General features: G+C 46.4%; 1 protein-coding gene across 1 annotated transcript in view; it reads left to right on the top strand.

Annotated features, from left to right (window-relative positions):
* The window catches only part of LOC142259109 (uncharacterized), a 173,974-nt gene that overhangs the window by 36,089 nt on the left and 114,290 nt on the right, over positions 1 to 23,595 (top strand). Inside the window, exon 4 of the mRNA XM_075331621.1 lies at positions 15,937 to 17,231. Coding sequence (XP_075187736.1) covers positions 15,937 to 17,231 — 1,295 coding nt within the window. The remainder of the gene's footprint in view (positions 1 to 15,936; positions 17,232 to 23,595) is intronic.

The following is a 23,595-nucleotide window of genomic DNA, read 5'->3' as shown; positions in this document are numbered from 1 at the left end:
TCTGTCAGATCTTACAGGTAGGATCCACCCTATCCCCTGAAATTAGAAGATGTTGATGTGTCGCCCAGAGTTATGGGGTACTCTTTTCCAGACCCGCAACACACATCCGTATAATTTGTACGTGTGCGGTACGTATTTGCACGTACCGGAGACACGTACACACGGAGACCCATGTTAATCAATGGTAGATGGCACACACGCGTAAAATCGCACGGAACGTGTGTCCGTGAGGTAAGTACGTGTGTGCGCTTTTCTACACGGACAACATGTCCGTTTTTGGCCGGCAGCACGCAGGCACGGACCCGCTTTAGTCTATGGGTCCGTGCCTGCACGTACCGCACACGGAGTATGTCCGTGTTTCGTGCGTGTGCGTTTTTACACTAGCGATCTTATTTTTATTTTTTTTTTAATTAAATTCAGTATACTTACCTTTTTTTCTGCTGTTCTCAGTCATACTTACATTGGCGCTCGGTTTTTTTTCTTCCCCCGCCTCATACCGCTCCCCGATCACCAGCGCGGCGAGGAACAGCTGTGCAGAGAATACGCGGCAACAATTACTTTGAATATGCCGGCCGCTCATTAATCAATCTCATATTCCCTGCTTTCCCCACCCATTGGCGCCAATGATTGGTTGCAGTCAGACACGCCCCCCACACTGAGTGACAGCTGTCTCACTGCACCCAATCACAGCAGCCGGTGGGCGTGTCTATATTGTGCAGTAAAATAAATAAATAAATAATTAAAAAAAACGGCGTGCGGTCCCCCCCAATTTTAATACCAGCCAAATAAAGCCATACGGCTGAAGGCTGGTATTCTCAGGATGGGGAGCCCCACGTTATGGGGAGCCCCCCAGCTTAACAATATCAGTCAGCAGCCGCCCAGAATTGCCGCATACATTAGATGCGACTGTTCTGGGACTGTACCCGGCTCTTCCCGATTTTCCCTGGTGCGTTGGCAAATCGGGGTAATAAGGAGTTATTGGCAGCCCATAGCTGCCACTAAATCCTAGATTAATCATGTCAGGCGTCTCCCCGAGATTCCTTCCATGATTAATCTGTAAATTACAGTAAATAAACACACACACCCGAAAAAATCCTTTATTAGAAATAAAAAACACAAACATATACCCTGGTTCACCACTTTAATAAGCCCGAAAAAGCCCTCCATGTCCGGCGTAATCCAGGATGCTCCAGCGTCGCATCCAGCTCTGCTGCGTGGAGGTGACCGGAGCTGCAGAAGACACAGCTGTTCCTGTCACCTCCACACAGCTAATGAAGGGAATAGCGCGATCAGCTGTATTCAGCGTTGGCCGCGAGTAACCTCAGTGACAGCTCAGCTGATCGCGCTATTCCCTTCATTAGCTGCATGGAGGTGACAGGAGCGGCTGTGTCTTCTGCAGCTCCGGTCACCTCCATGCAGCAGAGCTGGAAGCGACGCTGGACCATCCTGGAGTACGCCGGACATGGAGGGCTTTTTCGGGCTTATTAAATTGGTGAACCAGGGTATATGTTTGTGATTTTTATTTCTAATAAAGTATTTTTTCGGGTGTGTGTGTTTATTTACTGTAATTTACAGATTAATCATGGAAGGAATCTCGGGGAGACTTATTGGCAGCTATGGGCTGCCAATAACTCCTTATTACCCCAATTTGCCAACGCACCAGGGCAAATCGGGAAGAGCCGGGTACAGTCCCAGAACAGTCGCATCTAATGTATGCGGCAATTCTGGGCGGCTGCTGACTGATATTGTTAGGCTGGGGGCTCCCCATAACGTGGAGCTCCCCATCCTGAGAATACCAGCCTTCAGCCGTATGGATTTATCTGGCTGGTATTAAAATTGGGGGGGACCGCACGGCGTTTTTTTTAATTATTTATTTATTTATTTTACTGCACAGTATAGACACGCCCACCGGCTGCTGTGATTGGGTGCAGTGAGACAGCTGTCACTCAGCGTGGGGGGCATGTCTCACTGCAACCAATCATAGGCACCGGTGGGTGGGGAAAGCAGGGAATACGAGATTGATTAATGAGCGGCCGGCATATTCAAAGTAATTGTTGCCGCGTATTCTCTGCACAGCTGTTCCTCTCCGCGCTGGTGATCGGGGAGCGGTAAGTATGAGAGAGGGCCGCTCACTTCAGTCACTCGGGGGATTAGCGGTCACTGGTGAATCCTTCACAGGTGACCGCTAATCAGTACGCGGCACACAGACAGAGCCGCAGCATGACAATGAAGTCAGGTGAAGTTCACCTGAGTTCATTCTCATCGCGCAACTCTGTCTGCTGTCAGCCGACATGTATCAACGACATTGTGCAACACACAAACGGACATTCCACACGAACATTCCACGTACACATACACGGGCATTTTACACACAAACACGGACATTTTACACGTACACACGGCTCACATACGCCATCGCACGGATGCCATACGTACCGGAGAAACGCCCCAAAAAAACGGAACACGGACCCGAAAAACGGACCGTGTCACACGGACTTTTTTTTACGGAAGTGTGTTTTAGGCCCCAGGCAGTGTATATCTGGGGAATGTCACTTTGGTGGCCGTTGCCCGATTCTGTGCCCTGATTGCTTTTTGAAAAGGGGAATATTTACAGGGGATTTGAATAATGTTCACTCATGATGCCACTTGCGGTGTTGCGGCTATGTAGATGGAGCCGCCGCTGCACAATGTCCACTACTGGGGCTGGTGTTAATGGCAGCCTGGATATTAGGCCCTCTGCAAGCAGGGCCGGACCCCAGAGGTAGGTGATGTGTCGGAAGAAGGTAGTCTACACAAAGGGTTTAGTGAAACTGGTTCTTTACTCACTTTCTGGTGGTAACTGGTCACCCGAGGCCAGCTGGTTTCAACTTCAGGTCCCCTTAGTGCCAGTTTAGTAATCTGGTGGCTTCTTCCCCTGCACCTATCTCTGGTTGGTGGGTCCCCGTGGCGTAGAGCAGCTGGGGGTCGCTTCCTGGCTGTCTTCCACTGCAGTCCGTATGACGGTAGCATGAACCCTGTGTGGTTGGAGTCTCTGGTCCTGTCCCCGGTTCTCTCTTTGCTACTGTGTCCCGGACGTCAAAGTCAGTGTTGTCCTTGATGGTTCCCTCACTGTGCAGGTGTGTAGTTCCACGAGTACTCCACCGGCAATTAAGCGACTGGGCCCTCAGGCTACTGTTCACTCCTGGTCAGTGCGTCTGCTGCCTTCCACCGCCTCCTCTCAGTCTCTCTCTCACTCTGACTCCCACCTGGTCAACTAGTGGACTGGACTGGCTCCACCTCTAGGCGGCCATCCATTGGTCCCACCCTAGCCTTGTACCATTCTATGGGGAAATGTTGGGGAAAACTGGGATTACCTGGAGTGTTTGTGTGTTACCGACACTGGTCTTCTGGGTCCCTAGAGGGTAGGCCCTGCATCCCGTTGGGGATGCAGTACCTTGTAGCTCCCTGATGGCTTCAGGGGCACTACATTCCCTCCTTGGTTAATTCTAGCACGTCCTTGGGCTGCCTGTGAAACTGGATACATTTTCTAATTTTTGCATAATAACAACATAACAGGTCTTCCCATGCTGGGGAGGTTCAAGCTTTAACGTTGCTTTAACTGGAGTACCCCTTCCCTTTTACCCACCACCCAAAGGTTCTGGTTTCCAAAACCCTTGCAGGAGTTTAGTCACTGCATTTCTTTGATGACTAGGTCTTGGCCTACTCCGCCGCAGACCTTTCCTCCAATCTGCCTCTCCATGATTGCAGTGCTCGTTAGGGTCCATTGGTAGGGTGTACTCTGGTACTCCATGGGTGGGTGTATTCCCAATTTTCTGAACAAACAGGCTCCACCATTGCCTGGTAGTCCTGCCCTTTAATATTGCCGCCTGACGCCAGACCATCCTTTCACTTCGGGGAGGTAGTACAATGACACCGGACTCTATTACTTGTACATTACCAATTTCTCCACTGGACAGGTTTACCTGTTGTTTCTGCAGGAGGCCTCGGATGTGTCTTTGTAGGACCCTCTGCTGCCCAGCACCTGCAGTTTCAGCAATCTGTTGAAGTAAAAACAACACTTCTTCCAAACAGTTTTCAATGACATTGTTACCCAAATCACCTGCGGATTCCTGTCAATGGCAACAGTTTCGACTACAATTAAGCCTTGGCCTTTTAACTCTACCCTCCCCACTTTTATGGTTACTTCCTTGAACCCAACCTGCGCTACTGGCAGTCCATTTACAGCATAAATAGTGAGGCCCGAGTCCGGATGGGTGAGTTCAGTGTGGAGACACGGGGGTCAGTGGGTGTTCTCGTTCACTGGCCCGGCCGCCTTTAAAAAGACAGCATGGCCCAGGGCTCATCCCAACTGAACGCCCGACCACCTTAACCGTGGGCGGAACACTACTCAGACAACACAGGGTGAGGGAATCACAATATTAAAGGTAATGTATCGCGTTTTTTTATTTTTGTATTAAAAATAGTGATTCTGAAATCAAGTATTTTTAATACAAAATGAAAATCGTAGCTTATTTACTTTTTCTGTAATTCTAATTTTACTGTATGCACTGGCGGCCATATTGGATTTGCTGTGTGTGTAACGACAGTTACACACTCCTTTATGGCAGCCCCCGTGCATGGAGAACAGTAGTTGTGATCCGACCCTATGAGTAACGTTACAGTAGGCGTCTGCTGTGACCTTGACGCGCCCCCTGCGCTGTCCAGATCACAGCACAGGGAGGATCTCAGCGCCATTTTTGTGGAGCTTCAAGCCATGCTTTTTGCTCCACTTTATACCTGTCAACCGCCGGGATGTGTGTCCGGGCCGCCTCCCCTCCCCCCGTTACCGATGACAACCCCCCCTCCGCTCTCCCCAGCCCCCGCAACTGCTGCCACCCCCCCCACCGTTACCGTCTGTAATGAGACCCCCTCCATCCGTTCTCCCCAGCCCCCGTTCTGCCCGCCGCCGGTGTGTGTGTGTGGTGTGTGTGTCGTCTCCAAATACATCCCCCCTTCCACCTGTCGGCCTGTGTTATACTTTCTGCACTGTTGTGTATCTAATCCTATCCTTTGTCATACTGACTGCTGAGCCGTGTATCTAATCCTATCCTGTATTATACTGTCTGCACTGTTGGGTATCTAATCCTCTCCTGTGTGATACTGTCTGCTGAGCTGGGTATCTAATCCTATCCTGTGTGATTCTGTCTGCTGAGCTGTGTATCTAATCCTCTCCTGTGTGATACTGTCTGCTGAGCTGTGTATCTAATCGTCTCCTGTGTGATACTGTCTGCAGGGCTGTGTATCTAATACTATCCTAATCCACCATACAGTGGTAACTACTGAGCCACTGTACAGTGCTAATCACTGAGCCATCATACAGTGATTACCACTGAGCCTCACACAGCTGCAGAACTACAAGGCTCAGCATACCCCATCCAGGACTGTATGGAGGAGTTTTTTGATCCCCAAAAAAATGACGTGGGCTTCGCCATATTTTTGTATGCTAGCCAGGTACAGCAGGCAGGTACGGCTGCCCCCAACCCCCAGCTGCCCATTTGTACCCGGCTGGGAACCAAAAATATAGTGAAGCCCTTTTTTTTTTTAATTATTTCACTTATTTCATGAAATAATTAAAATAAAAAAATGACGTGGGCTTCGCCCAATTTTTCAGTCCAGCCAGGTACAACTAGGCAGCTGGGGATTGGAATCGGCAGCTCAGGGTGCCCAAGCTTTCTGGGCACCCTGCTGCAAATTGCAGTCAGCAGCCACCCCAGAAAATGGCACTTTTATAGAAGCGCCATCTTCTGGCGCTGTATCCAACTCTTCCAGCGGCCCTGATGCCGATTGGCTCACTGGGTAATAATGGGGTTAGGGCTAGCTGTAAATTATCAACTGGCCCTAAGCCCGAAATTCATGGTGTCACGCCAATATCAGACATGGCCACCATGAATTTCTAGTACAGATAAAAAAAAAACAAAAAACACAACACACAGAAAAATATTTTTATTAGAAATAAAACACAACACAATTAGTGACTCCATCTTTATTGAAATAAAGAACTCCCCTCCGCAGTAATCCTGGGTCAAGGGTCCCGCGCCGTCCAATCCGGATCCAATATCATCTGATCAGTTTGCTAGAAGGCAAAGTGATCAGATGATGTGTCAGGTTCCAGCGCCTGAATCACATGACACAGCAGCTGATTGTATAAAAGCTGTTTATACAATCAGCTAATGAATCATTGAGAAAAAAAATAAAAAAATACACATTTACGTGCTGGCTCCTGTCCGATCGCTGCAGGAGCTGCCGGTAATCAGTGATAAAGTCTCCTGACGGCATCAGCTGATAGCCGGGCAGTAAAAAGCCGGCGTCACCGCGAGACTTGCGACCAGCTGATGCGTCAGGTGACTGCATCAGGTGATCCTACGCCAGGTCCTGTATCCGTTGGACGAGCCTTGGAGCTGGCACACAGCCGGAGCGGCGGTACCGGAAGAGGAGCTGGGAGCGGGCATGGCACCGGGAGTCTGCAGACAGGTGAGTATGTCTTTTTTTTTTTTTTTTTCTACTGTTCACTTTTGATGTCACAGCTGCTTCCATCTCTTGCACGGGAGTGGACCTGCCGCCGCACGGGAGATTGAAGCAGCGTGGGAGGGAGGATTCCATGACTGCATTCTGTATATATATGTATAAATGTGTTTCCATTTTACGTCCGGGTGGAGCTGTACAATTCATATACAGTCACCCAGAAAATGGCGACACCATTACTATGAAATACACCTCCTCCCCTTTTGGGTGCTGTGTAACACCCAAAAGGGGAGGAGAATAGGCATGTCATCTAGTGACTGCCCAAATTTGCAGCTATCGTAATTCTACTAAGGATTACTATAGCTTTTTGATGTGTACACAGGAAGATGCTCCCCCTACTGGCAGTTATAAGTATTTTTTATATTAAAGTTTTTTATTTTACATATTTAAAAGTTGAATTACATTAAGAAAATAGTTGTTACCCAATTATAATAATATTGTTTGCTGATTTGGCCTACAAAAAAAAAAATTAGACGATACAGTCCCTTTAACCCCTTCAGCCCCGGGGCACTTTCCATTTTTGCGTTTTTGTTTTTTTGCTCCCCTTCTTCCGAGAGCCGTAACTTTTTTATTTTTCCGTCAATCTTGCCATATGAGGGCTTGTTTTTTGCGGGACAAGTTGTACTTTTAAATGAAATCATAAGTTTTACCATTTGGTGTACTGGAAATCAGCAAAAAAATTCCAAGTGGGGAAAAACTGCAAGAAAAGTGTGATGGCTCAATAGTTTTTGGGATGTTTTATTCACGGTGTTCACTATATGGTAAAACTAATGTGTGGGTATGATGCCTGAGGTTGGTGTGAGTTTGTAGACACCAAACATGTATAGGTTTACTTGTATGTAAGGGGTTAAAAAAAATACACAAGCCTGTCCAATAAAAGTGTCATACGTTTTGCGCCATTTTCTGAAAACTGTAGAGTTCTCATTTTTTGGGATCAATGGCTCAGCGACGGCTTATTTTTTGCGTCTCAAGCTGTTGTTTCTAATGGTATCATTTTTGCGCAGATGCTACGTTTTGATCGCCTATTATTGCATTTTGCGTAAAACTTGCGACCAAAAAACGTAATTTTGTCGTTTGGAATTTTTTTGCCACTACGCCGTTTACCAATCAGATTAATTGATTTTATATTTTGATAGATCGGGCATTTCTGAACGCGGCGATACCAAATATGGGTATATTTATTTATTTTTTAACTCTTTAATTTTCAATGGGGGGGGAAGGGGGGTGATTTGAACTTTTAGGTTTTTGGTTTTTTTAAAACTTTTTTTTTTTTTATTTTACTAGTCCCTCGAGGGGGCTATAGCGATCAGCAATCTGATCGCTCCTATCTATCTGCTGATCACAGCTATACAGCTGTAAACAGCAGATACAGTCATTTCCTGTTTCTCTCTGCTCCCGGCCGAGGGAAAACGAAAGTGAAACGTCATAGCTGCAGGCGTCATCACATGACCCTGTGCTACGATGGCAACCACCGAAAGTCACGTGATCACTCACGTGATGTCCGGTGGGGGCGGCGGTAAGTGAAAATCTTCACCGCGCGTATATACATCTCGCTGCCAGACTTTGGCAACGAGATGTAAGGTGTTAGGCTGCTTTCACACCTCCGGTTTCTGCAATGCGGCACACTCCGGCACTTTGCAGGAAAATCGCAACCGTTTTTTTTTGCTGCCGGTTGCGATTTTCCTGCATAGACTTTAATTAGTGCCGCATGGCCTTGCGTTCCATCCGGTTTTTGCCGCATTTGGCAGATTTAGCCGATGCGGCGGCCGGATGGAACGTTGCCTGGCACGTTTTTTCGTGCGGCAAAGAAAACCGCATCGCGCCGCATTCGGCCGATGCGGCGCATTTTTCAATGCATGCCTATGATGGCCGGATGCGGCACGATGCGGCAATAACCGCATCCGGCCGCCGCATGCGGTTTTTGCCACTGCGCATGCTCAGTAGCATGCCGCAAGCGGCAAAAACCGGACTGGCCGCAAAGGAAAAACTTATGCAAAGGATGCGGTGTGTTCACCGCATCCGTTGCATAGCTTGCACAGCCGGATTGAGCCGCAGAGCTCAAGCCGGATGTGTGAAAGTAGCCTTAATGTTACGGGTGGAATGCGATTCCACTCGTAATATGCAGGCACACATGTCAGCTGTTGAAAACAGCTGATATGTGTGCCGAACAACGCCGCCTGCCCGCGGATATTTCCGTCCATGGTCGTGAAGGGGTCAAGACTTTATTGGATCCCCAAACAATTAATGACACATGGCACATAACCAGCAAAACCACAGAATATAACCGTCAACAGTTTCTCACCTTTCCGCTGGCTCACCAGGGATTTAGAATGTCCATGCCTCAGAGCTTCCAGGGCTACTTACTCCAAACCAGCAGCACCCCGCTTTCGGCGGGCACTCACCAAGAATGGAATAACGCCAGATTTAGGAAGCTGGCTGAGGTTCGCAAAGTCTGTAGTCCGGTGACTGTATTGTCCCAAGCTGGATTCCTTCCTTAGGTAGTCCTTGATATCTCAGCCGAATCCTTGCATTCGATGCTGAAGTCCATGTAGTGTTATAATCCAGGTTCAGCTATGGCTTGTCAATTGGATCTGCAGGTCCTAGATTGGTATCATGTAGCAAGAGTCTACCTGGGCAATGGACAGTCCTTCTTATACCCCAGAGCTCTCCATTCAGACCATTGGGGGCTTCACGATTGGTGGATAAGACTGGGCTCTTATTGGCTAGATCTCAAGCCGCATATAAAATATCCCTAATAGTAATGGTCTCTGACAGTAACAAGGGAGACTGCCCAGCCACATCACATCCAACAATACAATGGAGGTTTGCACAATTGATTTGTCTGGATATCTGATCCTCTCTGGTCAAGGTAATTACATGAGTCAACAAGAACTTTAAAGGCCCCGTCACACTAAGCAACATTGCTAGCAACATCGCTGCTAACGAACAACTTTTGTGACGTAGCAGCGATGTTGCTAGTGATGCCGCTGTGTGTGACATCCAGCAACAACCCGGCCCCTGCTGTGAGGTCGTTGGTTGTTGCTGAATGTCCTGGGCCATTGTTTAGTTGTTGCTGTCCCGCTGTGCAGCACAGATCGCTGTGTGTGACAGCGAGACAGCAAGAACTAAATGTGCAGGCAGCAGGAGCCGGCTTCTGCGGACACTGGTAACCACAGTAAACATCGGGTAACCAAGAAGCCCTGTCCTTGGTTACCCGATATTTACCTTTGTTACCAGCCTCCGCCGCTCTCACTGTCAGTGCCGGCTCCTGCTCTGTGCACATGTAGCTGCAGCACACATCGGGTTAATCAACCCGATGTGTGCTGTAACTAGGAGAGCAAGGAGCCAGCGCTAAGCAGTGTGCGCTGCTCCCTGCTCTGTGCACATTTAGCTGCAGCACACATCGGGTAATTAACCCGATGTGTGCTGTAACTAGGAGAGCAGGGAGCCAGCGCTCAGTGTGTGCTGCTCCCTGCTCTCTGCACGTGTAGCTGCGTGCGCTGGTAACCAAGGTAAATATCTGGTTGGTTACCCGATATTTACCTTAGTTACCAAGCGCAGCATCTTCCACGCGGCGCTGGGAGCTGGTCACTGGTTGCTGGTGAGCTCACCAGCAACCCGTATAGCGACGCTTCAGCGATCCCTGCCAGGTCAGGTTGCTGGTGGGATCGCTGGAGCGTCGCAGTGTGACATCTCACCAGCGACCTCCTAGCAACTTACCAGTGATCCCTATCGTTGTTGGGATCGCTGGTAAGTTGTTTAGTGTGACTGGACCTTAACACTAGACTCAATGAAAGGAAACAATGACCCCCATTTAGAAACAAAATATCTTCATGTCTGGCTGAATGTTAAGAAATTTTAACCCTTGCTAGGCACTGACAAAGGGTAAGTTCACACAGTGCATTTTTCGCGGCGTTTTTCGGGTGCGTTTTTGGCCTCAAAACTGCATGACTTTGCTTCCCCAGCAAAGTCTGAGTTTTCATTTTTGCTGTCCGCACACAACTTTTTTTTAAGCTGCGTTTTTGAGCTTAAAAAAAAAAATGGACATGCCAATTCTTTCCTGCGTTTTTCTGCGTTTTCCCCCCATGCAATGCATTGGAAAAACACTGCAAAACGCAGAGATCAAAAAAGCAGCAAAACGCAGCCAAAAACGCACCAAATTGCGGTAAAAACGGAGCACCAGGGGGCGCAGCCTGTTCATTAGTTGCTACTACAGTCAAGGAGGAGGGCTTTTATGGTCTGATCTTTCAAAACAACAAAGTCCAGGTCTGGGTGTTCTAGGGCCCACAGGCGCAGCTGCTTAATGGTCCTCTACTGATTGTAACTCCTGAAGGAACTGTTCCATCATTTTGTTCCCGTCTTGATCACTAATGGAGTCTACATGTTTCAAGGTCCGTAGCGCTGATTGTAATCGTAAAGCATAGTCTCTGATGCTATCCTGGGGTCTCTACCTGTAGTTGTAAACTCCCATTCTCAGCTCTGCCTCCGTATGGGTCTCAAAAGCAATTTTTAACTTGTCAAAGATGGTAGTCACGGATTCCCAATCCACATCTGACTAGGACTCTACTTCCAGCTCTGCTGCACTCGTTAACTGTCCCAGCACAACAGACGCTCGTTGTTTTCCAGTCATCGCATACATATCCAATATGGTACATATTTCTTTTTAAACCCAGGTAAGGCATCCGCTTTACCGTCATACTGGGGAAGCCAGTCTGCTCCTGGGACATACGGCAGGATAATCGGCATGATTGGCGCCACCGCTTCGGCTCTGGGTACTGCCGCTTGCGCTACCGGAGCAGGACCCGCTGCATTCCCGCTATCAGGAGGCGCCTGCATCTTTTAAGTCCCCTTTGGTGTTTCTTTACACTCTCTTGCGGGACTGGAGCACCTCGGGAACGTCTGGGTCCGGTTAGTGCCCACTTCCGCCCACGCTTACAGGAGTCGTGGGCAGGTTATCTTTTCGCACCTTTTTCACTGCTGTGGCGCAGTCACTTTTTACACCCAAAGTGGCGGCGGTTTAACAAGTAGTAAAACACAGTCCATAAAGCACAGTCTTTAAGGCACGTGTCACCCTGTATGACCGGGTCCAGTTCAATCCGGTTCGTGACGCCAGGAAAAAGCTGTGTCGGCCAGGGTTATGGGGTACTTGGTCTCAGGTAGTGTATAACTGGGGAAAGTCACTTTGGTGGCCGTTGCCCGGTCCCGTGCCCTGGGTGCTTTTGGAAAAGGGGAATATTTACAGGGGATGTGAATAACATTCACTCGTGATGCCACTTGCGTTGTTGCGGCTATGTAGATAGAGTCACCGCTGCACAATGTAAACTACTGGGGCTGGTGTTAATGGCAGCCTGGATGTTAGGCCCTCCACAAGCAGGGCTGGGCCCCAGAGGGTAGGTGGTGTGACGGGTGCCGGAAGAAGGTAGTCCACACAAAAGGTTTAGTGCAACTGGTTCTTTACTCACTTTCTGATGGTAACTGGTCATCTAAGGCCGGCTGGTTTCAACTTCAGGTCCCCTTAGTCCCAGTGCCAGTTTAGTAATCTGGTAGCTTCTTCCCTTGCACCTGTCTGTGTTTGGGGTCCCCTTTTGGTGGTCTTTCACTGCAGTCCGTATGACAGTAGCGTGAACCCTTGGGGGTTGGAGTCTCTGGTCCTGTCTCCGGTTCTCCCTTTGCTACTGTGTCCCGGACGTCAAAGCCAGTGAGGTCCTTGATGGTCCCCTCACTGTGCAGGTGTTATCAGGCCTGCCTGGAGCTTCTGCCTGACCTAGGGTCCTGTACAACATTGGTGCATAGTTCCAGGAGTACTCCACCATACACCAGCAGCTAACCGACTGGGCCCTCAAGTTACTGTTCACTCCTGGTCAGTGCGTCTGCTCCCTTCCACCGTCCCTCTTCTGGGTCCCTAGGGGGTAGGCCCTGCATCCCGTTGGGGATGCAGTACCTTGTAGCTCCCTGATGGCTTCATTGACCCTTAGCTGCCCAGATCTCTAATCTACAAAGCCAAATGACAGCGTACGTAGAATGTACAGACAACTTAGAAAATCATGGAAAGAAAATTCTCATCTGTATGGTGGACCCCTAAGAGAAAGCGGAGGGTAATGATGCTGGTGAGTAGCACACTTGGAGAAAAATACATAAAACGAACATCCCAAAATCATACTTTGATCTAAAGCTGCTAGGCAAAAATTAAATACCTGAACATGAGGTTGTTGGTTTAACATTCTGATCAGACTGTATGAAGCCCACTGTCACGTTACGGCGAACTTCTTGAGTGGGTCCGTCATCTATGCCTTAAGGTGTGGCGCCGTGCAGCAGCGACAATGCACCAGCAGGTAACATGGTGCCCCACAGCACCATGCTGCAAGGCAGAGCCCCCATGGCTCCAGGTCCCACTGCCCCACCTACACAAAGCTGCCACAATAATGACCACCACACAGCACCAGCACACTGTGAAAGGAGCTGTACACTCCCCTTTCACAAGCTCCCAGAGTGTGAACTGAGAGCAAGAAAGGTAGACCCCTCTTGCAGTCTCCTGCTAATTAAAAATGCCTGTGCCAAATGTGAGGACTGAGGAGTGCTGGTTCAATTAAAAAACAGAGGGGAACAGAATGCAAAATAGCACACGGAGAAAAAGACATGAATCGCACATCCCAAAATCATACTTTGATCTAGGCAAAAATTAAATACCTGAACATGAGGTTCTTAGTTTAACATTCTGATCAGGCTGTATGAAGCCCATTGCTACGTCACGGCGAACCTCTGAGTGGGTCCCTCATCAATGCCTTAATGTGCGGCGCTGTGCGCCAATAACTGTAGCAGCGGCGATGCAGAGGTTTGCCGTGACGTGGCAGTGGGCTTCATACAGTCTGATCAGAATGTTAAACCAAGAACCTCATGTTCAGGTATTTAAATTTTGCCCAGCGGCTTTAGATCAACTTATGATTTTTGGACGTTCGAACATGTCTTTTTCTACAACATTGTGGTGATGATGCTGGTGACCTCCTAGATTCTTAGTTTGGTGCTGTGTTCGCCAGTTGAAAAATGATTGATTGTTCTCAGTGGGAGAAACAAAATAATGATCTTGTACTTGATGAAGAGACCTCAGTATTCTGGAAAGCTTGCTCTGTAACATCATTTATTTTATTTTTGTTCGCCATTAATAAGTATCATAACTACAAGATTTTTATTGTTTCTCCACTGAGAGCAATGACTCCATCTTCCTAGAATCTCAGCATCTTATTGATGGATCTTCCTTCTCTCCCTTCTGATGAATGTGCTGATAGGGGCATTTTTATCCAAAGTTCAGCTCAGGGTAAGTGTAACATATGAGGTGGGTTAGGATTATCCCACAGTGGGTACATGGAGGCCGGGCAGCCCATCCACAGGATTTCCACAATGTAATTAGAAAAAAAAGGGAAAATAATTAACCCATAAAGTTCTGATATTTTTACCTTTAAGAGTCTGAAAGATATTTTCTCTGCTTAGAATTGTACAAATGTCCATTATATAAGAACTTGCACTGGAGCCATCCATTGTTGAGTCCGAGAGGCAGAAAATGAATGTCTAATATTTTTTCTAGAAACTCATCTGACAGAAAATATTGGCCCCTACAATAGTTTGGATTGCCGAGAGCCCCCGACCAACATACTGTAATTACTCCAGATGTGTCACCTCTAGTTACTAAATCACTGACGGTGAAGGCTGTCGGGGTGGAGGGCGGTCATTTCAGCAGATGTGTTATTGTCTATAGTCACAGTTTCCTCTATAGTAGTTAGTACCAAAGCCGCTCGTATTTCGTGGCTTTCCGCTGCAGCCAGTTTTCTTTTTCTATCCAGGCCCCATTTCTCCAATCTGACATCTGTCACTTTACATGATAACACCTTTGTAATGCTGAATCTGATCCCAGTGTTTCTGAGATTATTTTTCTGTGGCATATTCTTCTTTATCTTAGCTGTAATGTGAGGTTGATTGGTTTTCCATTTATCTAAAAAAAAAAAAAAAAAGATACACAAGATACAGAAACCATACATTTTTGTGTGTTTTTTTGCAACGCCAAACATGTGGCTAGTAATATTGTTTGGGTACATTGCAAGACTGAGATGCATTGAGGACATTTTGGCATTGGGATTTTGTTGGATTGGATTATGAAGCCATATCTCTTCATAATCAAGAGTCTGTGAGCTACAACCATTGTGGAATCCCTCCATTTCTCCACTGACAAACTAGCAGTTTGGTATAATTTTGGCCTACAAAACACTATCTGATGGCTTATTATTCCAATATATGGGAGGGAAAATGAACAAAGAGGGTTGAACATCATGGTCTACTGGAAAATACAGCAGGTCCAGTAGGCACAGATAAAGATAGTGGTAAAGATAGATGCAGCAGGTACAGATGGCACAGCAGATACTGGGATACAGAGGCAAGTATAAGGCGGGCTTTGCACACTACGACATCACAGGTGCGATGTCGGTGGGGTCAAATTGAAAATGACGCACTTCCGGCATCGCATGCGACATCGTAGTGTGTAAAGGCTCGATGATACGATTAACGAGCAAAAAAGTGTCGTAATCGTATCATCGGTGCAACGTCGGTGTAATCCATAATTACGCTGACGCGACGGTCCGATGTTGTTCCTCGCTCCTGCGGCAGCACACATCGCTGTGTGTGAAGTCGCAGGAGCGAGGAACATCTACCGGCGTCACCGCGGCTTCCGTAGGATATGCGGAAGGAAGGAGGTGGGCGGGATGTTTACATCCCGCTCATCTCCGCCCCTCCGCTCCTATTGGCCACCTGCCGTGTGACGTCGCAGGGACGCTGCACGACCCGCCCCCTTAATAAGGAGGCGGGTCGCCGGCCAGAGCGACGGTCGCAGGACAGGTGAGTCCATGTGAAGCTGCCGTAGCGATAATGTTCGCTACGGCAGCTATCACAAGGATATCGCAGCTGCGACGGGGGCGGGGACTATCGTGTGCGACATCGCAGCATCGGCTTGCGATGTCGCAACGTGCAAAGCCCGCCTAAGACTCCGCAATCGAAATGGGATCTGACAACTAGTGTCTCAAAGGATAGCTCAGGCACTTCCCATAGGGGGAGGGTGCCTTAAATATCTAGTGCCTCTCAGCCATAGGCTAAGATGCTATTCCAGGTTATGGCAAGCTGACCCTTTAAGAATACATGCTTGCGCTCTCCCAGGAGACCTGTGTGGTGTATGCAGGCCCTGGGAGATGGGACTAGGGACATAGAAGCCACTGATGGGAAAGGGGGCAAGATAGTAAGGGGATGCTGTTGATGGTGTTACAAGCTATTTTGTAAATTTTATCCTTAAATTTATATATATTATTAAAAATAATTTTTATTCTTATATTTTTGCAGATGATTGTACCAGGGGATTAGATGCACAACTGACATATTCAATGTTTAAATCAGATGACCTTGATATCACACAAAATGAAACTGAAGTGAATGCCATTATTCTAGATATACCATCATCCCTTCACAGCAAAGATCTATCATCTGATTCTTTTAAACAAGTCATACCTTCTGATTCATCACAGACTATTAACAAAATTAAAAGTCACAAAAGAGGCATTAAAAATCGGAGTGTTCATACAGTTAAGAATGCATTTTCAACTTCAGAATATCAAACAATCCATAAAAAAATTCACACAGGGGAGAGAAGATTTTCTTCAGAATCTGTTAATTACCAGCAAACGCACACAAGGGAGACACCCTTTTCATGTTCAGAATGTGGGAAATGTTTTAACAATAGATCACATCTTGTTAGCCACCAGAGAACTCACACAGGGGAGAAGCCATATTCATGTTCAGAATGTGGGAAATGTTTTAACAAGAGATCACATCTTGTTAGCCACCAGAGAACTCACACAGGGGAAAAGCCATATTCATGTTCAGAATGTGGGAAATGTTTTAACCATAGATCACATCTTGTTAGCCACCAGAGAACTCACACAGGGGAGAAGCCATATTCATGTTCAGAATGTGGGAAATGTTTTAACAATAGATCGCATCTTGTTAGCCACCAGAGAACTCACACAGGGGAGAAGCCATATTCATGTTCAGAATGTGGGAAATGTTTTAACAATAGATATAATCTTTTTAGCCACCAGAGAACTCACACAGGGGAGAAGCCATATTCATGTTCAGAATGTGGGAAATGTTTTAACAATAGATGTAATCTTGTTAGCCACCAGAGAACTCACACAGGGGAGAAGCCATATTCATGTGCAGAATGTGGGAAATGTTTTAACAATAGAAATCATCTTGTTAGCCACCACAGAACTCACACAGGGGAGAAGCCTTTTTTATGTGCAGACTGTGGAAAATACTTTAACAAAAGATCACATCTTGATAAACACCAGAGAACTCACACAGGGGAAAAGCCATATTCATGTTCAGAATGTGGGAAATGTTTTACCCGAGGATCAAATCTTGTTAGACACCAGAGAACTCACACAGGGGAGAAGCCTTTTTTATGTACAGAATGTGGGAATTTTTTTACCCGAGGATCAAATCTTGTTAAACACCAGAGAAGTCACATAAGGATGAAGCGCTTTTCATGTTCAGAATGTGGGAAATATTTTGGAGATATATCAAGTCTTGCTAAACACCAAATAATTCACACAAGGGAGAAACCCTTGCCAAATTCAGAATGAGGGAATTATTTTTATAACTTTATTGATTTTCAGAAAGTGTACCAAGACATAACATAGTATCTACTGTATGTTGAATACAAGAAGTAGATTCTGTCTTGACTCTTAAACGTAACGAGTACCATTTCAATATCATTAATAACAACTTTATCCATAACAGAGGGAAAGGGAAAAGTAGATAAGGGAATGAGAAGAGAAGATAAAAAAGCATAAAGGCAGAAAAGTGAAGACCAGGGAAAAGAAAGAAGAAAAGGTACCATGATAAGAATACACATGAAATTGCTTATTTTCTTCTACAACCTGACAACTGAAAAAAAAAAACATTTAGAAGGTACTAGTACAACTCACAATGGAATATAGCAACCGATCCAGATACAATAAAGAAAGAAAGCTAAATTAATCACAGGAGTAGTTTGAGTACTGAATCCACTTTGCCCACTGAGACTTGGTCAGACTGCCTTTACGGCTAGCAATCATGTGTTCCATAATGCAATTGTTTTGGATTTTACTTATAATTTCCTGCATTGAAAACGATTTAGCCGATTTCAAATTAGATGCAATCTCAGAGGTGCCTATCGTATGCACATGTGAAATGATCACAGCATCCTCTATCAGGATTTTGGCAAGATCCAGAGATGAGAGGTGTGGCAAGACACCATGGAAAATCTGTATGTAGAATGGATTGAATCAGACCATGGATCTGGCATCAATAGTCTCGAATGTGTGTGAAGGACCTCCAGACATGGAGAAGAGTACCCACCTCGTCCTGACACCTCCAACATATAGGATAAGATTGGGGAAATATTTTGCTAAGTCTGTAGGGGGTAAAATACCACCTATTGAGAAGCTTCCAGGTGATTAATGAATTGAGATGCTTTCTTATTGATTTGGAAGGAGAAGGACCATGCAGATTCAGAAAAGGATTGCCCCAAGTCCCTTTCTCACTTTACAACAAAAGGGAAGGAGGGAGGAGCGTAAGAGGGGTGAAGGGCAGCGTAGTATCTAGATATACCTTTAGATTAGTCCCTATTATTCAAAAAGTAATCATCATAGAGGGACCTATGAGGTTGGTCTTGTAAGTTGAATGAGGTAACAAAATGCCTGATTTGGAAGTACATAAAAAAAAAAAGTTTTTACTATGAATACCATATGATTGCGAAATTTCTGAAAATGGTCAGATGGAGTTAGATCTCAATAGATTGCCCAGTTTAACAATTCCCTTTGTAATCCACCCGTCCAGGTTAATGGAGGGAATGATGTATTTAAACAAAGCTAGCGGGAGTTTGTTTATTCTAAAAGGGACTAACGAGTGCCCCAAACTTTTATTCACCCATGTGTATATGTAGGAAGGTGCATAGAAATATGCGTGCTGGTGTTGCCTATGAGCAAAAGGCACTCCTGTAATGATGACATCTGACCACTAGATGTCAGCGACACTCACTGTTGTTCTAAATTTTATGAAGTGTTAAAAAAACAATACTTGAATAATTTTGTGAATACTGTGATGTAAATAATTGCCGAACTGTGCAGTGAAAATGCGATTTTGCTGCTTGATTTATAAAATACTTTTATTGCACCATTGCGCTGTCAGTCAAGTTGAGGACGAGTAAAGTTTTTTTGTGAATAGAAGTCGGTTGGTTGCCACGGAGACAAAACTGGGATGAGCAGTGTTTTTGTGTGTGCTCCTGTGACTGGTGATGTCTGGGACAATAATCCTCAATTTCTGTTTGGTGGAGAGCAAGGAAAAAGAAAGAAAACCAACAACAGGAGATCATTGAAAAGAGCCGGCCGGTTTGTGAAGTGTGACACGGCGCCTGTGGAAGGGTAAAGCACTCTATACCCAAAACAAGGATGAGGTACCTTATGTTGTTCGTTCTATTTTAAACTCGTTAGACCGGTCAAGGAGAATTTTATCTAGGGTTAGCTAGGTTTTTAGACCAACCTAAATAACTGATCTCTATGGGACGGTGTCAGTGAGGCACAAACTGTATTCATCTTCCCAACGACTATTGATACCACGGTGCGAAGTTCAGAAAGGCCACAGTCCGTGGTGAAGTTCCCAAGGCACCCTCCTGCTCGGATTGGATTTTCCCGCAGAGCATGTTAATCAAATGAGATTGTTAATATTTGTATTTCATGTAATTGGGAATTGAATATGGTCATTTATTTAATGTTTTTTCTTGTTGGTAAACTTGGGTTGAATTCTGCTTAGCTGTACAGCTGAGTTTGGTAATATTGGGATCCCAGGGAGTTTATTGATTGGGAATAGGGTTAAGATTGTGAACCTGGAGAAAAGACACATATTACAGCTTCCCTTTTAGAACTAACCCTGAGTAAATCCAGACCTATTTAGGGGAGGGGGGTGGCATTATTGGCCCCAGGGAACACATCCCGTTTCAGAGACCAATAATATGTGGCTGTTCTCCTGGTAAGGAAATTAGAAACCTAGTTCTCTTGTATGAGTTGTTTGATATTCCCTGCTTATGTTATTAGTTCTTTTTCCTTCCCCATACAAACAGGGGCGAGTTTGGTAACAATAAATCTTGTTGTTTTATCGTTGCTTCTGGAAAACTCATCTGACCTGTCAGTGGCATCACTGTATCATAGCGGAACCTCTTACATATACACCCGCATCAATCAGGGTAGGAGGTAGGTCAGAAGTTTTGAGAAATCCTCGACAACACATTAAAAAGGAGATTTTTGGCAACTCTACCATGTGGGACTCCCATCTCTACCCAAAGTTTGGAAGAGTCATACGACCACCAGCTCCTCAACTGGTCCAATAGGGAGGTTCTATAATATTGTAGAACTTAGAGGCATCCCAAAACCCATTGATCATCTGGGAGGATTAGTACTTTTTTGAGACTTTAGTCTTTTTAGAGTTCCAGATAAGACATTAGGAGAGATTTCAAGGTTTTCAACGTCGACAAGGAAATGAGGATAGGGAGATTACGAAAGTAGTAAATTATTTTGGGGAGAAGCATCATTTTCAATATAGATATGCATCCTACCCACAAGATGGGGAATTTATTTTCAGTTGCAACATCTTTCTGGATGGCCTGCTTCAAGGATCTAAAATTATAACGTTTCAATAACTTAACTTGAGATTATAGGAAAATCCTGAGATATGGGAGAGCACTATTCACCCAACTATAAGGATAAGATTTTTGTAATGATTTCTTAAGCCCTTCAGGGACATTGATACCTAGAATAAGGGATTTAGAAGCATTACCTTTGTAATAACTTGTATAACCACATTCCTTAATGATTTTTGATATTGTGGGGAGGGAGTATTCAGGGTCGGAAACACAAAAGATAACGTCATCTGCAAAGAAACCTATACAGTGGTTTATAGGGCCAATGCGTATACCTGTTAACTCTGAGGAAGACCTCATGGTTTGCGTGATGGGCTCCATCACTAAGGTGAAAATGAGAGGCGAGAGAGGACACCCCTGGCGGGTACCATTGTAGATGGAGACAGCACTGCAGAGGTATACACCTACGCTGAGGGGAGGGAATATATTGTCTTAATTGTGGAAAGGATTGGGCCAGCAAACCCAAACTTCTTGAGGACCAAGTCCAAGTACCCACAATGGACCCAGTTGAACGCCTTCTCATCCAAACCAAGGAGGAAAGAAGGCGTCCGGCTAGCCTTCGCCCGAGAGATAAAATTGATAAAGCGCATTGTTCCATCACACGGTTTTTTATGAATCCAACCTGGTCCTTATGGATTAGGATGGGAAGAATATTCAAGAGTCTTCGCATATAGCTTAAAATCGGTATTGAGGAGAGAGGACGGAAATTTGCTGAGGTGTCCGGTGTCTTCCCTGGTTTAGGAATAGTAACTATGTGGGCTTTGAGCATTTCATGGAGAAATCTCCTGCTGACTACAACTTAAAAATATCTCCCAGATTCGTGCTTTCCTTAACCAAGAACCTGCATATACATTGGTGCATGCCCTCATCATCTCCCGCCTTGACTACTGCAATCTCCTGCTCTGTGGCCTCCCTTACAGCACTCTTGCACCCCTCCAATCCATCCTAAACTCTGCGGCCCAATTAATCCACCTGTCCCCTCATTATTCCCTGGCCTTGCCAGTCTGCCAATCCCTTCACTGGCTTCGCATTGCCCAAAGACTCCAGTTCAAACCACTAACCATGACATACAAAGCCATCCACAACCTGTCTCCTCCTCACATGTGTGACCTAGTCTCCTGGTACCTACCTGCACGCAACCTCAGATCCTCACAAGATCTCCTTCTCTACTCCCCTCTTATCTCCTCTTCCCACAATCGCATACAAGATTTCCCCCGCGCTTCCCCCATACTCTGGAATGATCTACCCCAGCATATCAGACTCTCGCCTACTGTGGAAAGCTTGAAAAGGAACCTGAAGACCCACCTCTTCCGACAAGTCTACAACCTGCAATAACCCTCAGGCCAGTACACCACTGCGCAACCAGCTCTGTCCTCACCTATTGTATCCTCGCCCATTCCCTATAGACTGTGACACCTTGCGGGCAGGGTCCTCTCTTTTCCTGTACCAGTCTGTTTTTGTAATGTTCATTATTATTGTACTTGTTTTTTATCTATACCCTTTTCACTTGTAAAGCGCAATAGAATAAATGGCGCTATAATAATAAATAATAACATAAGATTTTAGATATATTAAAGACTCTAACTAACGAGGGGACTAGAAGACATTAATACTTTTTATAGTAATCTTTTGACAAATATTCAACAAACTGTAAAACGCCCTCAAAAGCAGATGTTTTGGGGCTTTTTTTTCCAACTGATGGTACAGGGAGCTTATTTCCTGTTGATGGTATAATGAATTCATCCAAATACATAGATGTTTTAAAACGTTTTATTGTGCCATTCATGCGTAAATTTGAAGGGACATTTCAACAGGATTTGGCTCCATGCCACAATTCCAAGTGTGTAAAGAAATTCCTGGAAGAAAATAAAGTAAAAGTGCTGGACTGGCCTGGCAATTCACCAGACTTATGCCGGCGTCAAACGGGACGATCTATCGTGTGAGTGATTGTACCCGCCTCTGTGCAGCCCCCGCGGCAGGCAGCCTGCCGCTGCTGCTCGTGTCCGGTGCTCTCCGGTGGGTGGCTCGAGGGTCTCCGGACCCGGGAGTTCTCTGCAGACACCGCAAATAAATGGGGGATGCTTGATTTGGGGACGTATATGTACGGCAGGGCTGTATAAGAGTTTGTGATGCCACCCATGGTGTGTGGTGAGGTTGGACACCACCGCTGCTGTGATGGGACACCCGGGGGAGATGTTGCGCAGCAAGTTATTAACCCCTCCGTGTACAGGGATGGTGGCCCCGGGACCCGTTGGGTTGGTTGGTGCAGGGAGATGGGTGACCGCAGGGTGCTGGTGTACTCACTCAGAAGGAAACACACAAGTCTCTGGTAAACCAAGATGATTGTGGTCGATGCCCGCCTCCGGCTGCGTTCGGGTTCCCCCACACGGCTGGTGGTCTCTGTCTTTCTCCTGCACCTTTTTGTAATGGTGGACTACCTGTGCTTGCAACTCCAGAAGTCAGCTCCCCGGCTGGATGTGGCTGAAGGAGTCCTCTGGCCGTAGACGCTGGCCCGTGGGATCTCTGAGCCTTGGCGGTGGCCTGTTTATCCCCCTCGGTGGGCTGTTCTCTTCTATTAGGGACTTTGGGTGGGACAGAACCTCTAGTCCTGGCCTCAATGAGTTAATTAGCTAGCTCCCAGTTGTTTCTGGACCTAGCTTCAGTTTCTGAGTACCCCTACTTGTGCTCCGGTTTCCGAGTCGGTTCCCCGGGTCAGTACCGGCGGGCCACTACCCTGTCCCGGTCCACCACGGTTCCACCGAGCCGTCTTCCCGCCTCCTGCAGATAGAGGCCTCCGTATGCCTCCTAGTCAAAGGTACCAGGGCTCCTACCCTGGCACCTGTTCAATTTGGGTATTCGCCTCTGCTGGAGCTGCACCCAGCTCCAGCCCACACTCCTCTCCAACTTGAACTTCAGACTAATCTGACTTGTGTTTTCCCACCCCGGGCTATCTAAACTCCTAGGTGGGCATCTTCCAACCGCCTAGTTCCGCCCCTGGTGTGTCTATCTAGCCCCTAGTCTATGGGGGGGTGTCTAGGGTTTCAATTGATTGGCTGATGTTACCTGTGATGGCTGGGTGTAATGCGGGGCCCTATCTGTGACTATCTGGCTGGTCAGGGCGTCACACTCCCCCTTGGTTAAACACAGGCCGTCCGCGGGCTGTCCGACCACCACCGGTTTATTTTTGCTTTTTAACTGAAAAAGATAAAAACATATTTACAATTATAATAACATATTTACATTGTATGAACATTTGGTTTCTTCCC

The sequence above is a fragment of the Anomaloglossus baeobatrachus genome (assembly GCF_048569485.1).
Source record: "Anomaloglossus baeobatrachus isolate aAnoBae1 chromosome 5 unlocalized genomic scaffold, aAnoBae1.hap1 SUPER_5_unloc_27, whole genome shotgun sequence".
In the NCBI taxonomy this organism is placed as follows: domain Eukaryota; kingdom Metazoa; phylum Chordata; class Amphibia; order Anura; family Aromobatidae; genus Anomaloglossus; species Anomaloglossus baeobatrachus.
Note: the sequence above shows the minus strand (reverse complement) of the source record. Positions and strands in the feature narration are given on the sequence as shown.